This window comes from Acomys russatus, chromosome 32 (assembly GCF_903995435.1).
Source record: "Acomys russatus chromosome 32, mAcoRus1.1, whole genome shotgun sequence".
Classification (NCBI taxonomy): Eukaryota; Metazoa; Chordata; class Mammalia; order Rodentia; family Muridae; genus Acomys; species Acomys russatus.
In genome coordinates this window covers 33394270-33410397 of record NC_067168.1, presented here as the reverse complement: position 1 = coordinate 33410397, position 16128 = coordinate 33394270, and the positions used below count along the sequence as shown (strand labels likewise).

Sequence of the window (16128 nt, the reverse complement as noted above, 5' to 3'; positions counted from 1 at the left end):
ATAATAAATAGATAAATAAATAAACAAATAAAAAAGAGTGTTTTTTGCTTACACATTCCAATCACAGTTCATCATTGAAGGAGGCCAAAGCAGGAATTCAATAAACAGGATAAGAACCTGGAGACAGGAACTGAGTCAGAGATCATGGAGGGATGCTGCTTACTGGCTTTCTCCCAAGGACTTGCTCAGTTTGCTTTCTTACACAACCTAGGACCTACCTGCTCAGAGATGGTGCTGCCTTTAGTGAGCTTTCCTACATCAATCTTAATCAAGAAAATGCCCCCAAAGATTTGCCCACAGGCCAACCTGATAGAAGCATTTTCTCAACTGAGAATCCTCCTTCCCAGATGATTCTAACTTGTGTCAAGTTGACAGAAATCTAACCAGCACGAAGAGTAAAAATTCTTAACATTTTATAGCTCTCTTTCTTGAAACTCAGTTGTGTGTTAAGATCTCAGTGTTCAGACTGCGGCTTCTAGGTGTCCCTGAGCACTTCTCACGCTGAACCCTGACCGCTGTGGCCTCCGTCTCCCTTACTGAATGATGGGTCCCCAGGAACCAGAATGATAGTGCAATGTACTTCTCAGAACTCACTGTGGTACTTGGCACATGGTGGGTTGTAAAGATAACAATCAAAACTAATATTGTGGAACGTTTCCCAAAAGCCAGGGCATAGTGACACCATGAAGGAATGTTACCATGACAACTCTTTCACGAATGAGGAAATTTGAAGTTAGAAAGGTGGGTGTTCAGAGCACCATAGCTGAATATATCACAGGATAAATGCTGAATAGAGAGTAAGGTGTTGCTATTAGTTCTGCAGAGACACTGGTGTCTTCAAATCTCCCCATCATTAGTTGTTTGCTGATTCAGAAGTCTTAACAGCCAGATACACATCTACGGCTTCTTAAAACAATTTGTGGACTTTTAACCCCCCACACCCTGAGTTTCTAATCCCATCAGATATAGAGAGGCCTAAGTACTAGTTTTTAAACAAAATCTGTGGTGAAACTAGCCTACAGGCCCAGGGACCCATTCTAAGAACAGTTTGGAGCCCAGTGGACTACTGAAGCTCGTTTGTGCTGCTTATACTCCCTGCTACTGCAGTCCACTCCCTACATGTGCTCTAGTCCAGCCAACACTAACTATCTCTGTATATGAAGAGAGAACCAGGTTAGTCAGTATTAGGCTATTTTCTTAGGGAGTTTCTTAGGGAGCCCCACTCATTGGGTGGGGCTAAGCATGCTCAGGATGAGGACTAAGGTACTTTGGCTTGTAGACCCACCAGAGCATACTTAGTTATAATTCAGTCCTGTAGTCATCCAATTGAAAAAAAAAAAAAAAAAAGAAGCTCGTTGCATGATCTTTCCTTGTTCAACATTAGTTGAGTTTGAATGAGCTACATTTCCTTCAGACACTTTCAGGGTAACAGGCTCCACTCTTTGTGTTCATAAAACCTAAAACTCTTGAAGCTGCTGCTTTTTCTTTTTTCTGTCTCTTTTTTTGTTTGTTTGGTTTTGGTTTTTTGTTTTGTTTTGTTTTTTTGAGACAGGGTTTCTCTGTGTAGCCTTCGCTGTCCTGAACTCACTTTGTAGACCAGGCTGGCCTGGAACTCACAGCAATCCACCTGCTTATGCCTCCCGAGTGCTGGGATTAAAGCCATGCACCACCACACCCAGCAAGCTGCTGCTTTTTCAGTGCCGTGTGACTGAGCCCCTACACTGGGCTACTGGATTCCTCAATTGTGAGGAACAATACTATATTATTCCTTTTCTACAGTTCTGTAGATATAGTTTGTACATAAAATCCTTTAGATGGTTATTTTTAAACAAAGAACTATTTGGAGCCTGTGGATTGCTCAGAGGTTCTAAAGGCCCTCTTCACCAAACCTGAGGGCCTGAGTTTGACCTCCAGGCCCCACAGAGTAGGAAAGAACCAGCTCCTTGTAGGTTGTTCTCTAACCTCCACATATGAACCCTCACCACACACAAAATAATAAATGTTAAAAGTTTTTAAAAGAAAGAAATATTTGGGAGCACTGAAGAAGTGATGTAAAGATTGTAAGAGAGTCAGGGAGGACTGGAATAAAAGAATGTCTTCTGGACATTACAGGACTGATACACTCATGAACTCACAGCATCCATGGTTGTCTGCACAAGACCTGCCTCTGAGGGGAGGGATTTAATAGAGACGTCCCATTTAGGGCTGAATGTTGAAAGATCTCTCTCCCTCTGCACAGTGTCTGGTGGTGGGTCTCTATATTTGTTCCCATATGCAGGAGGAAGCATCTCTGGTGATGACTGAGCAAAGCATTGTTCTATAAGTATAGCAGAATGTCTTTAGGAGTCATTTTATTGCTATGTTGTTTTTGTTTGCTTCTTTGCTCTTTAGAACAGATTTTTTTTTTTAAGTTTGTTTTTTAGAACAGTTTTGTTTTACTCTAGGTCCCTGGGCTATCTAGTCTCTGGTTCAGAAGACAAGGTTTTAAATGCTGTAAATGAGATCCTATCTTTGCTGGAATTTACTTGTAACTATGATGAAGTATAAAAAGCAGTTTTCCATGATCCACACATAGCCACAAGACTGGAGATTGTCCTCTGTCTGTGTTGATTTGAGCCTGCGAATTCCGTTTCCTTATAGGTGGAGGCTGAGCTGATTGACAAGCTGGACAGCATGGTGTCTGAGGGGAAAGGTGATGAGAGCTACAGGGAACTCTTCGGCCTGCTGTAAGCTACTCCTTCCCCAGAAGCCCCATGTTGGGAGAAGGGGTGATGTGGGCCAGTGAAGGGTAGCGATGAAGCCTGCACTGGGTAGGCTCCAGGGGTTGGGTACCAGGAGAAACCCAACTGATTCTGGTGGTAGCAGGACCCATGTCTGTCACCAAGAAAGAAAGCACTCTTAGGGATTTCGTGGTTGACTGGAGAGGTCTGAGGAGCTAAATACTAATCCAGCTCCTAGGTCTGCTACAGAAGTCATTGTCTATCCTCATAGCATTCCCTGCGTCCTGTTGGACAAGCAGCACGTGAGGACTTACTCTATTTAGGGCTCAGTTCTGGCACTTCTGGGAGGTTAGGTATGAGCTCTCTTCTAGGAAACATTGCAGCGTGGTAAACACTGCAACTGGTTCTTGAATAAACCACACAGCCTCTCTGGGCCATTTTTCAATTAATGAAATTATCTGACTGTACTGCATGATACCAAAGCTCCACCAGATCTGTCACTTTAATAGCTTCTTTTTTAAGTGTACGAAGGCCATCAGAGGCCTCATGAGACATTTACTTAGAGTTTTCAGTATATAAAATGTATTGGTATTTTATTTGTTAAGATTCTAAGTTATTGCTGGGCAGTGGAGGCACATGCCTTTAATCTCAGCACTCAGGAGGCAGAGGCAGATGGACCTCTTTGAAGCCAGCCAGGTCTGCAAAGTGAGTTCCAGGACAGCTAGGGCTACACAGAGAAAATTAATGAAAAAAAAAAGATTCTGAGTTGAGTTGTTTCATTTATATTAGCAGTTATTATAAAAGTACCATTACCTGTGTCAGATCCATCATATCGCGTTAATAATAGAAAATAGTACTTTTCACACGAACTCTGGTGCCCCTTTTCTGATCACGTCCCCTGGATGGGGAGGCCTGGCGGTACTCAGAGGAAGGATAGCAAGTTACCAAGAAGAGACTCGATATTCTAAGAGCATACATAGGGGGAGGAGGTCTCCCTCAATCACAGACATAGGGGAGGGGAGAAGGGGGGAAGTGGAAGGGAGGGAGGAATGGGAGGAAACAGGGGAAGGGCTAACGATCGAGATGTAATATGAATAAATTAATTTAAAAATCTCTTAATTAAAAAAAAAGAGGAGAGCCCTTTTAAAAAAAGAAAATAGTACTTTTAATTGAAATATAATTTATTTTATAACATAATTCCTGTGTGCTTTATTAATATTATATCAAAATGACAAATTTAACAAAATGTATTACCGTTATATACCTTAATTTTAAAAATTAAGCTTCAAAAATTTTATAAGTTGACTTCTAGACTTGACTCTGACAACACACTTGCAAGAGTTGTAGAGTGAGGATTATCCTCCTCTTCTCAGAAGTGGTGAGACCTGGCTCAAGGCAATGCTAGCTAGCATGCTATCAGCTGGCTGACCTCTGAAAAGGCACCTCTGAAGGGAGGGCCCTCAGCAGCAGTTTCAAGAGGGGAATTCCTTCTGGTACACTATGTCTGCTGGTCTTTGATGAGCCATAAGAATTTTATTTAAAATTCACGTTAGAACATACTCATCTTCCACTACTTCTAACAAAATATTTCCAGTTGTAGAAAAAAGACATTGTCTACTAACAAATGACTTTATTACAAAGGAAAAAGTATAAAAATAGTCCACAATTACTAATTACCTATCCAAATTGTGTTTGTAAACACCTTTAAAGTCAGTTTGAGACATGAGAGCTATTGATACAATGAGCATCATTTCACAGTTTTAATTTGGAGGTGATGTTTGTAGGTATGAGAAAAAAGAGTAAAAATGTGTGCAGATTTAATTTCCCATGCTGCGGATTCACAGAACACCGCTCTAAAATGTTCAGAACAACAAAGCTCCATAACAGTTGGAGAATAGTGTAGTGCTGTAGTCCACACGTGTTAGAGGCTGGAGCCTATAGTTTTTTCTCCTTCCCAGCCTGACCATAGAAACTTGTGCTTTCCCTGAACGTTTGGCACAGGTGTGTCCTGTACTGAGAAGCAGTGATCATAGCAAAGAGCATAACAACAACCAAGCTGTGAGTTGAAGTCCCCGACTCTTGTCCCCAATCCTGACAGTTAACTCCAGATGACTCTTAGAAAGTTCAGAGAGCAAAACATGCTCATAAGAAATCATCAATATAGCTGTGTGGAATGAGATCTAGCCTAAGCTCATGACCAGAGCAAGAAGAAAGCAGCTTCCTAGAAGAAGCATATGGGATGCCAGTGAATCTCAAAAGCCAGGGTTTTTGGACAAGCCAAAAGCTGCCTCGAAGAGACAGAAGCGTGGTGCTGTTGGATTTTTTTTTAATGAGTTCTACATTGAGCTTGTGTCATTGTCACACACTTTGGAAGCCTCTCTTGACTGAGGTGGTAGCAGGGTACAGCTCGTGACTTTGCTCTCTGCCCCCATGCTGGGCTCCTGGGGCTTCTGGGAAGCTTTGACTTCTATGAAGAGGTGGTTTTGTATGTTGACTGAAATGGCTCTAGGCATTAGAAGCAGATAGCCAGTTGGCAAAGCCAGACTTACACCAACACGGGCTCTTAATTCAGGCATTCCTTGAGAACAGACCTTAGAGTGTATGGCTTTCTCACCTCCACTTCAGTGGTATCCTTAGGAACGTGCACAGGAGCTGGGTGGTGGTGACGCACGCCTTTAATCCCATCACTCAGGAGGCAGAGGCTGGTGGATCACTGTGAGTTCGAGGCCAGTCTGGTCTACAAAGTGAGTCCAGCCCAGCCAAGGCTACATAGAGAAATCCTATCTCGGGGGGGAAGAAAAAAAAAAAAAAAGGAACATGCACAGGGAAATGGGAGAGATGTTCATTTGTTGCTGCCAATCCAATAATATCCTTGTCTTTGCTTTCTGCTGCATGGAGTAGAACCCAGCTGTTTGGGCCCTACCCCAGGTAAGACTTCAGTATGGCAAGTCTCCTGTCTCCAGATGTATCAGCCTCCACAGGCTCGAGGACCTCACTCTTGTCACCAGGAAAGACTCATGAATTATGTTTGCTTCTTCTACCAACAGCCTTCTGGAAAAGGTTGAACAGGAAACATGGCGCGAGACTGGCATTTCCTTTGTTACCTCAGTCACTCGCCTCATGGAACGCCTTCTTGACTACAGGTATTTTTTTTTTTTTTTTTTATTTTGAAACTTCTCTAGCCCTCCTCTGGTAAAATATTCTCTTCCGCAAAGGTACTCACTTGACCTTAAAACTGAGACCACAGTGGGGATTGGAGAAATGGCTCAGCAGTTGAGATTACCTGCTGCTCTTGTAGTGGATGTGCATTCGGTTCCCAGCACCCACATGGCAACTCATAACTGCCTATAACTCCAAGTCTAAGATATCCAATGCCCCCATCTGCATTCTGTGGGTACCAGGCATGCACATGGCATACATACAGGCAGGCAAAATACTCAGACACATAAAATAAAAATAAACCTTAAAACAACAACTGCCAGCCAGACATGGTGGCACACACATTTAATCCTAGCACTTGGGAGGCAGAGGCGGGCATATCTCTATAAGTTTGAGGCTAGCCTGATATACAAAGCCATTTCCAGGACAGCCAGGGATTCACACAGAGAAACCCTGTCTTGAGAAAAAAACAGAAAAACAAAGATAAAAACAAAACAAAAAAAAGCTGTCATGCATGGTGACATATCTCTTTAACCCCAACACTCAGAAGGCAGAGGCAGGTGAATCTGTGATTTCCAGTCCAGCCTGGTCTACACTAGCGTTCCAGACCAGGCAGGCCTCTATAATGAAATCTTGTCTTTACAAACACGTAAGAAACAGGCATGGTGGTGCATAGCTATAATCACAGCACTGGGGAGTCTAGGGCAGAACAATCATACATTTGAAGCTATCCTGGACTATATAGCATGACCCTGTTTAACAACAAAAATCACTGTGTCTTAACATAGGAAGGACTGACTATTCTGGTTCCATTGGCTATATTTAGCAATCCTCTGATGACCAGTAACAGAATACTTTTTCCTCAAGTATAAGTTAGAGATTCTTGGGGTCCCCCTAAGACTGAATGTAACCAAAAGGCATCCCAGGGATGTGCAGCCATATGGCCTTCCATCTGGAAAAGTCAAGGCTCAGAGGAATGGACATACCAAGAGGGAAAAGAAAAACTGTCTTCATAGCGAGTTAGGGAACAGCTGTAGTTCCTTAATGAAGACCCTCCTCAGCCATATGGAAGATAAACAGGAACTATCACCTACTGCCAAAATATGACAACTTTTCATTGCTTCTCCAGGGACTGGGAACACCCCTTTTCTCATGCATATATATATATATATATATATATATATATATATATTTTTTTTTTTTTTTTTTTTTTTTGGTTAAAATCTAATTCTGTCCCCTAATCCTAGCCATGGTAACAGATTAGAGAAAATGTTTCATGAACTCAAGAGATCTCTGTTATATTCAGCCTGAGAATTCATGTGGAATTAAAATTTTTCATGAAAGCTTGCCTTCCTAATCCTGTCATGACTGTTGAATTGCTCTGAAAATAACAAAACAACCACTGCAGCCTTAATTGTCTCTCAGTGGGACTAGGATAGTCACTACAGTGTTTTCTGGAAGTCAAGAAGATGAGGATGATAAAGGGATAAAACTGAACCCAAGCAACAACCCTACAAGATTTATAAACCCCTGGACCAAGACATGACAAAGCTGGGGCTTCCTCAGGGTGCTTCTGAAGGGGAAAGCATGGTCATTCAGCAGACTCAGAAGGCAGTGTGCTGACTTGGAAGTGGAGTTCCCATCCCGAGCATCCCCTCTTTCTGTAGCACAGCTGTGTTTGAGAAAGCTTCTACCTGTTTTTCTTGGGCCTTAGGTCAAAGCTAGCCTTTGTCTGTCCCTTCTAAAGCAAAAGGCTTCCTTTTTACATGTCATATCCCAAGCCTCTCCTGTACCTGCCATCAGACAGAAGAGAAGTGGGCTAAAGCCCAGTATCTTTCCCTTAGTGCAGTATTTACTGAAGGTTGTTCATATTCACTTCCATCTACCTAAAAGACCCAAAATCAGTTTCTAAGACTTAAAGGCTTTCTTTTAACTGACTGATTTTTCTTTCTGTCTTCTATAAACAAATGAAACTCACAGTCAGACCAATTTTAATCACCATGTCTTATCTCCAAGTATTACTCCTTGTGAACACCATGATTATTGTAGTGGTTCTAGCTACCTAAAACAAAACAAAGAAACAAACAAACAAAAAACCTGCTACATTAATGTTGTATATACATTGCCTCTAATTTCATTTGCAGCCCTAAACAGTTATTCTTGTAGTTATCAGTGAAGAAGTACATTTGAAAAGGTCTATTGCCAAAAGTTGAGCCCAAGTTCTAGCTAATTCAAAGGCTGTGGTCTAGATCCCCATCCTTTTTTTTTCCTCTTCTTCTTCTTCTTCTTCTTCTTCTTCTTCTTCTTCTTCTTCTTCTTCTTCATTGATCTCTTGCCTTCAGATTTCTTATGCTGGGTCATTTTCTTAGAGTCCCCCCTCCCAAGTCCAAACCATCAGGGAAGCTTTCCCTAGCCAGGAGCTCACTTGGCTTTCTGTATATACCTCCAATATACATCATTTGCCACCCTCTGACTTAGTTTGACAGAAAAGAGTCAATTCCTTGAAGGCAGGATCCTTGAACTTTCTTCCTGGTGCTCTGCTTATCCCTGGCAGGTGCACAGTAAATAATGATCAGTTAGACTTGCAGGTAGACTATGCCAAAATCAAGAGCATCTTTTCCTTTACCCAAGAATTTAAACAGTTCTTGAAAGTATGTGTATGTATAATAAATTATATATATAAACTTCATATATATGACAATTAGATATGTTATATATAAAGTTGTAGAGGTTTTCCCAGTAAGTGGTGGCCCAGCATGACTTGGGACCTTTGGTGTAAGACTTATTTTTAGACTAGCCAAGCTTTAAGTATTCTAAGAAGTACCTCCTCAGCTTTGACAGTGATGTCTTTAACTTTATGTGAATTCTGGAACAGATTCATAGCTCCTCTCTCACAGATTGCCACAAAACAAAATTTATCCTTTAAGAATCACTCTGTGAAAAAAATAAAATAAAAAGAATCACTCTGTGCCTCCCTGAGAAACTTAAGGATTTGGCCTTATGCCTTAAAGACACATCCTTGGGTAATAAAGAAATTTGCAAGTGCCAGTTAATTCCCTGATGATGCATCTGGGTTCTATACCCTACAACTGGAGCAAGGAGCTCTACAGAGATCTTTGAACCCCAGGATTGGGGGAATCTCACAATGTAGTCCTCCTCTGTTGAAGTACTCCGTGTTAGAAGGCACGCTACTTTTAGATTTGGCCATACCAATGTTCCAATGGTGCTGCTGTTTTTCTGTGTTGTCCCAGGAGATGCCATTTCATATCCTAGACAGTCGTCTGTGCTCTCTTTTCCAGGGACTGCATGAAAGGAGAAGAAACAGAGAACAAGAAGATTGGCTGCACTGTTAACCTGATGGTGAGGACACGAGTTCTTCCTCCTGCTGGACACAGCCAGGCTAGCTGGAGCTTGAAAACTACATTTAAAATGGGGCAGATGCTTGCGTCTTACATACATTTCATTCTCTTACAGAACTTTTATAAATCTGAGATTAACAAAGAGGAAATGTATATCCGATACATTCACAAGCTTTGTGACATGCACTTACAGGCTGAAAACTACACAGGTGAGTCAGGAACGGAAGAGCTGTGTCTTTTCATTAGGACAGACTTGGGAGGGGGGGCCCTATACAGAGGGAGATATCCAGCGCCATCCTGCCAGATCTCAGCAGGAACGGCTTCCAAGGTTTCCCTGCACCTCACTCCTGCCCTTCTGCTCCTTTGTAGTGAGGATATTTTGTTTTTCCCAGTGTGCGCTCCATGAATGTCTCCTACTGTCTGCGGCTGTTCACTCACCTTTCATTCCTATCCAGGTCTCTGAGACTCAAGGGTAACTTCCAAATTCTGGTGTTTTGTCACTCCTCAGAAATAGAACTTGCAAAGATGAAACCAACCAAGACCATAGCAAAGGAATATCTCCTTAATCCTAGAACTTCTACACTCACTGGTAGATCTGGCTCTTGCCCTGCAACTGCACACCAACTCTCGTGCTGAGCTCCCAGTGCAGTCTGGACAGTATTCATCTTCTTGACAGGCCAAATAAAAGGCTTTTCATTATGTCTACAGCCAGTGCAAGTGCCTGTCATGATCTGTTAACTGAGAACAGCTCCTAATGAAAAGGAAGGATGAACACATGATGTTCTCTGTGATTCCTTTGTACCACAGTGTTCCCGGAGAGCCATCTTTTCCACTGTAACCAGACCCTATTCCTATCCCTGAGACTAAAGGACTTAAATTTGTCATCTAAATGTGGAAATGAGATCTATTTTTATTTGCAAATCTTAACTAGAATTATTAAAATCAGAACACCCTCCTTCCTTACCCTTGTCTTTAGATGTTAGGAAGTGGTATATATCCTGTTTTTTTCTGTTAACACAACTTGGAAAAAAGAACAAGATGGATTAAATGACTGGTCTGCCTATACTCAGGAAGCTAAAACATGAGATGAGCCTGAGGTAAGCCTAGTATATATATTGAGACTATCTTTAAAAGATGACAATAGGGCTGGGCATGGTGGCGCACACCTTTAATCCCAGCACAGAGGCAGGCAAGCAGGTTTCTGTGAGTTCCGGGCCAGCCTGGTCTACAAAAGCAAGTCTGGGATTGCCAGTGCTGCACACAGAAACCCTGTCTCAAAAAATAAAAAAACAAAAAATTGAAAATTTGAAGTTAGGGTCTGGAAATATGGCTAAGCAGTTAAACACACTGGCTGCTCTTCCAGAGGACTTGAATTCAATTTGTAGCACCCATGTGGCAGCTCACAACCGTCTATAACTCTATTCCAAGGGGATCCAGTGTTGTCCTTTAGCCTCTGAGGGCATCTGGCATGCACAAGGTGCACAGAGGTATTCATACAGGCAAGACACCATACACATTAAATAAATATTTTAGGAGAAATTATATGACATTGCACAACATGACTGAATTTGCCATTCTTTATACCAACTAATTATTATCTCAGTAATTCTGAAAGAGTGGTGAAGGGAAAGATTTTTATTTATTACTTGTACTAGGCTGGAGAGATGTCTCAATGGTTAGAGAGCACTAACTGCTCTTAGAGATGATCCAGTTTTGATTCTTAACACTCTCGTGGTAGCTCACAACCACGTGTAACTCCAGACCCAGGGGATCCAACATCCTCCTCTGGCTTCTGCAGGCACTGCATACCTATGGTGCAAAAACATACATACAAACAAAACACCCATACACATGAAAATAAATAAGTAATCCCAGCATTTGGGGAGGCAGAGGTAGGCCAGTCTTTATGAGTTTGAGTCCAGGTCTGTGTATTAGCATAGACATTTGCTAAACTCAAGGACTGGGCTATCACTTGAGAGGCTGAGTCACCAGAAGGGAAAAGAGCTCCACAAGAAAACCAGCAGAGCCAACTAACCAGGGTCCATGGGGACTTGTAGAGACTGAAGCCCCAACTAAGGATCATGCATGGCCTGACCCAGGGCCCCCAAACAGATGTAACTGATGGCCATCTCAGTCCTCATATGGGTACCCTAGTAAGGGAAAGGGGCGCTAACTCCAACATGGACTCTGCTGCCTGATTTTTATCACTTCCCCCTGGTGGAGCTACCTGACCAGGCCACAGGGGAAGAGGACACCCTCAGTTGTGATGTGACTTGATTTGCTGGAAGCGGGGGGGGGAGGGGCTCCCCTTCTCTGAGGAGTAGGGGAGAGAGGGTTAGGGCCAGAAGGAGAGGAGGGTGGGGGCTATGACCAGGATGTAAAGTGAATAATTAATAAAATCATTCAAAAAGAAACATTTTTTAAAAGGAGGCTGAGTCATGGATACGAACAGAGAAGTGCTGTGCTTTGTCTTTATTTTTTCTTAACACATTTTTATTGAAAGATAAAATAATTCATATTACATCTCATTTTCTATCCCATTCCATACATCCTCCCATTCTTCCCTCCCTCCCACTTTCACCCCAATCCCCCTTCCCTATGACTGTGACCAAGGGGGACCTCCTCCCCCTGAATATGGTCCTAGGGTATCAAGTCTCTTCTTGGTAGTCCGCTATCCTTCCTCCGAGTGCCATTGGGCCTCCCCATCAAAGGGACATGGCCAAATATGGGGCACCAGAGATCCTGTGACAGTCAGTCCCCAGTCTCCACTTAACTGTGGAGAATGTTCTGTCCCTTGGTTAGATCTGGGTAGGGGTTTGATGATGGTTGCATGTTTTGTCCTTGGTTGGTGCCTTTGATCAAGCAGAACCCCTGGGCTCAGATCCACCCATCATAATGTTCCTCTTGTAGGTTTCTAGGAGCCTCTGGATCCACCTACTTCCCTATCCCCTATATTTTTCTCACCTAGAGTCTCAATAGGATGTTCTCACCTCTATCTCACTTTCCTGGTGCAGATTTTCATGGGACCTTTATAGCTTTAGGTGTTACATATAAAAATAGCAAAGACAAGTGTCTTAAGGTTTCCATTGCTGCGATATGAAACACCATGACCAAAAAGCAAATTGGGAAGGAAAGGGTTTGATTGGCTTAAACTTCCCCATTTCTGTTTGTATAATATACTTTGATCAAATTCTTTATCCTTTACCAATTCCTCCCAGATCCTTCCCACTTACCTACCCACCCCACTTCATGCCTGCATGCTCTCTCCATCCTCTCTCTCTTTCTTTCTCTCCCTCCACCTTCCTTTCTCCCTCTTCCTCTCTTTCAAAAAACAGTAAAAACACAAATAAAAAAACTAGTAAGACAAAAGTAACAAAAAGTGCCACTTCAAAAAAAATGGAGTCTGTTTTGTGTTAGCCAGCTATTTCTGGGCATGGAGCCTGTGCTGGGGTGTGATTAATATACCCAGTGAGGCACTGTTTTAGAAAGGTAATTTCCCTTCTCCCAGTAGGTATCAATTGCAAATAGCTTCTTGGTTAGGAGTGGAACTTTGTGTCCACCTCCTCTTCTTAGGTCTGGGACTGTCTGGTTTTTTAACCTGTTGAGGTCCTATGCCTGCTGTCACAGTCTCTGTGAGGTCATATGGATATCAGTTCTGATGTATCTGAAAGAAGCTGTTTCCTTGGAGACATTTATCACTTCTGCTTTATAATCTTTCCACCTCTTCCACTTGGATCCCTGAGTCTTGAAGGGAGGGGCTTGATGCAGACATCCCATTTAAGACTGAGTCCTCCAAACTCTCTCACTCTACATATTGTTCAGTTGTGGGTCTCTGGGGTACTGATCCATGGGCATAGCAGTATGTCATTAGGAGTCATTTTATTGCTGTGTTCCCTCGGGAGAATGATAGTAGTAGATTTTTCTCCTGGGTCCTATCACTTATTTAGTCTCAAGTTCTTGACCGTTTGAGCAGTGTCAGGTATGGAATCTATCTCATAGAATGGACCTCAGAAAATAGTTGGTTATTCCATTATTGCACCAGTATGTCTTGTAGTCACAGAGTTTGTAGCTGTGTGATATTGATGATTACTTTTCACCTCCAGTAATGTGCAGAATACTTTCTGGAACCATGAATGCTAGTCAGTAGGGAGTGAAGCTTCTATCTGGGCTCCAGCTCCATTTCTCTAACGTTTGATGGCGTAAGTAAGTGGTGTCTTCAGCAATAGGGCCTTACCACCAGGCTGTAGAGAATAACCAGTCGCCTTAGGGCTCGTTCATGATGGCTAGGGTGTTCTGTAGCCCTTTTGGCAAACAACTCAACACGATGTAACTCATTCCTGGCACTAGGGGTCTAATTTGGGGGTGGGGTGGAGAGATGGCTCAGTGGTTAAGAGCACTGGCTGCTCTTCCAGAGGACCCAGGTTCAATTCCCAGCATCCACATGGAAGATCACAGCTGTCTGTAACTCCAATTCTGGGGGTGCCTACACCCTCATACAGACATACATTCAGGCAAAATACTAATGCACATGAAATAAAAATAAATAATTTTTTAAAAAAATAGTTGAGACTCTTTTTTAAAAAGGTGTCTAATTGGGGCCATCATCTCCCCATTATACAGTGACTCCATTTAAATCCCTTTCGTACATATGAAGCTCCCACAGCAGTCGGTTTTCAGATGCGAACCATTCTTTATTCCTTAACTAGAACTAAAAACAAGTGACTAGGTACTAGGAGCATTTATAGCTCTTTCATTCTGTGAACAGGGTTATTAGCTAGACAGTCCTACTGTCTTACCTTTGGTATCTTGTTTTGTTTTTGGTTTTGGTTTTTTGGTGTTTTGTTTTTGTTTTTGTTTTGTTTTTTTGTTTTTGGTTTTTTGAGACAGGGTTTCCCTGTGTAGCCTTGTCTGTCCTGGACTTACTTTGTAGACTAGGCTGGCCTTGAACTCACATTGATCCGCCTGCCTCTGCCTCCCAAGTGCTGAGATTAAAAGTGTGAGCCACCACGCCCGCTTTTTCCTTTTTTTTTTTTTTTTTTTTTCTTTCTTTTTTTTTTTTGGTACCTTTGGTATCTAGAATTCCTGACTGTGCTACCCATGCCCTGCTCTGACATTCTTGCTCACCATGGACCCTTAGCACAGAGCTGTTCTGGGCCCCAGAGGAAGCCTTGAGCCTCTACACTGTCTGTCCCTACAGAGGCTGCATTCACCCTTCTTCTTTACTGTGAGCTGCTGCAATGGGAAGACCGGCCACTACGGGAGTTCCTGCACTACCCGTCCCAAACCGAGTGGCAGCGGAAAGAGGGACTTTGTAGGAAGATCATCCACTACTTCAACAAAGGCAAGGTAGGTGTCAGAAAGCGAGCCTTCAGCCCCTCGAGTTGTGCTGTAGTGTGGTTCGTGTTAGAAACTAAGAATAGCCTGGCGGTGGTGGCGCACGCCTTTAATCCCCACACTCGGGAGACAGAGGCAGGCAAACTCTGTGAGTTTGAGCCCAGCCTGGTCTACAAAGTTAGTCTAGGACAGCCAAGGCTACACAGAGAAACCCTGTTATGAAAAACCAGAAACTGAGAATAACTGAGGTTGATAATGGGAATCTTAAATTCATCATGTGTAAGTTTGAATTAGAATTTGGAAGTTGGGGAGAGTAAACTGAGTTAGATACCTTGTAAACTGATGTTACACAGTGCCTAAGAGAATGAAAACACAATAATGATGATGATGATATGATGAAGAAGAAGATGGTGATGATGATGATGACAGTGGTAGAGAACTTACCTAGCTTTCACAGGGCCCTGGGTTTAGTCCTCAGTACCACAAAAAGAAAACAATATACTTGATCTTAGCCAAAAGGCCGAGAAACGATAACAAAAAAGAAAGAAAGAAAAAAAAAAAAAAAGAAGGAAATGAACAATTCTTCAGGCACCTGTTAGATGGGCCCACTGCTTTAACAGGAACTGCATCACAAAAGCAGTCTGTTCTCAAACTAGGCAAAGAATATCTGAAGCCTAAAGATCTATAGTCTTTTCATTTAAAAAAATGAGGGGCCTACTGCCAGGTCTTTGGAAATTCCTTTATGCTTGATTGCCATAATTTTTAAAAATAATCTCTACCAAAAGGTTTACAGTCCCTTTATTAACTTATTAAAGAAATATTGAGTAGCTGCCATACCTGCTATTGTTCTAGGATCTGAAAATATAGTAAATAAATATAGCTTTCTCCCTCATGAGGTTTATCATCTAATAGAAACTAATACAACAAAAAGTAAATATATTTTTAGATGAGATAAGAATAACAGACCAAGCCGGGCGGTGGTGGCGCACGCCTTTAATCCCAGCACTCGGGAGGCAGAGGCAGGTGGATCGCTGTAAATTCGAGGCCAGCCTAGTCTACAAAGTGAGACCAGGACAGCCAAGGCTACACAGAAAGACCCTGTCTTGAAAAACCAAAAAAAAAAAACAAAAAAGAATAACAGACCAAAACACACTGAGAAGTAGGTAAAGGTAATCAAGAGAGTCATGGAGGCTAAGGCATGGAGGAAAAAACATGAAAGCTCTGAATAGGCCAGAAAACCACAGTGCTGTGTAATACTGTCTACAAATTGGTTTTAAAGACAATATTCCTTGTAATACATGAGTCAGAGCTAGACTTTTGTTATAGTCTTTCATATGTTCAATGGCATCTGAGAATGCCAGAGGTGCTGAAGCCGTGTTTTGATTTTTGGTGTTTGTTTGTTTTTCTACAGAGCTGGGAGTTTGGAATCCCTCTGTGTAGAGAGCTGGCATGTCAGTACGAGAGCCTCTATGATTATCAGAGCCTCAGCTGGATTCGGGTAAGCTGCGCCTCTTCCTCCGTATGCATGACCAAAGGCTACTGGATGTCCTGGCATC

At 42.4% G+C, this 16128-nt stretch overlaps 1 protein-coding gene across 1 annotated transcript in view; it reads left to right on the top strand.

The window, feature by feature from the left end:
• Positions 1-16128, top strand: part of Dock3 (dedicator of cytokinesis 3) — a 328616-nt gene that overhangs the window by 280425 nt on the left and 32063 nt on the right. Inside the window, exons 33-39 of the mRNA XM_051140503.1 lie at positions 2641-2726; positions 5622-5648; positions 5768-5863; positions 9179-9239; positions 9354-9447; positions 14436-14584; positions 15984-16070. Of these exons, the coding sequence (XP_050996460.1) occupies positions 2641-2726; positions 5622-5648; positions 5768-5863; positions 9179-9239; positions 9354-9447; positions 14436-14584; positions 15984-16070 (600 nt within the window). The remainder of the gene's footprint in view (positions 1-2640; positions 2727-5621; positions 5649-5767; positions 5864-9178; positions 9240-9353; positions 9448-14435; positions 14585-15983; positions 16071-16128) is intronic.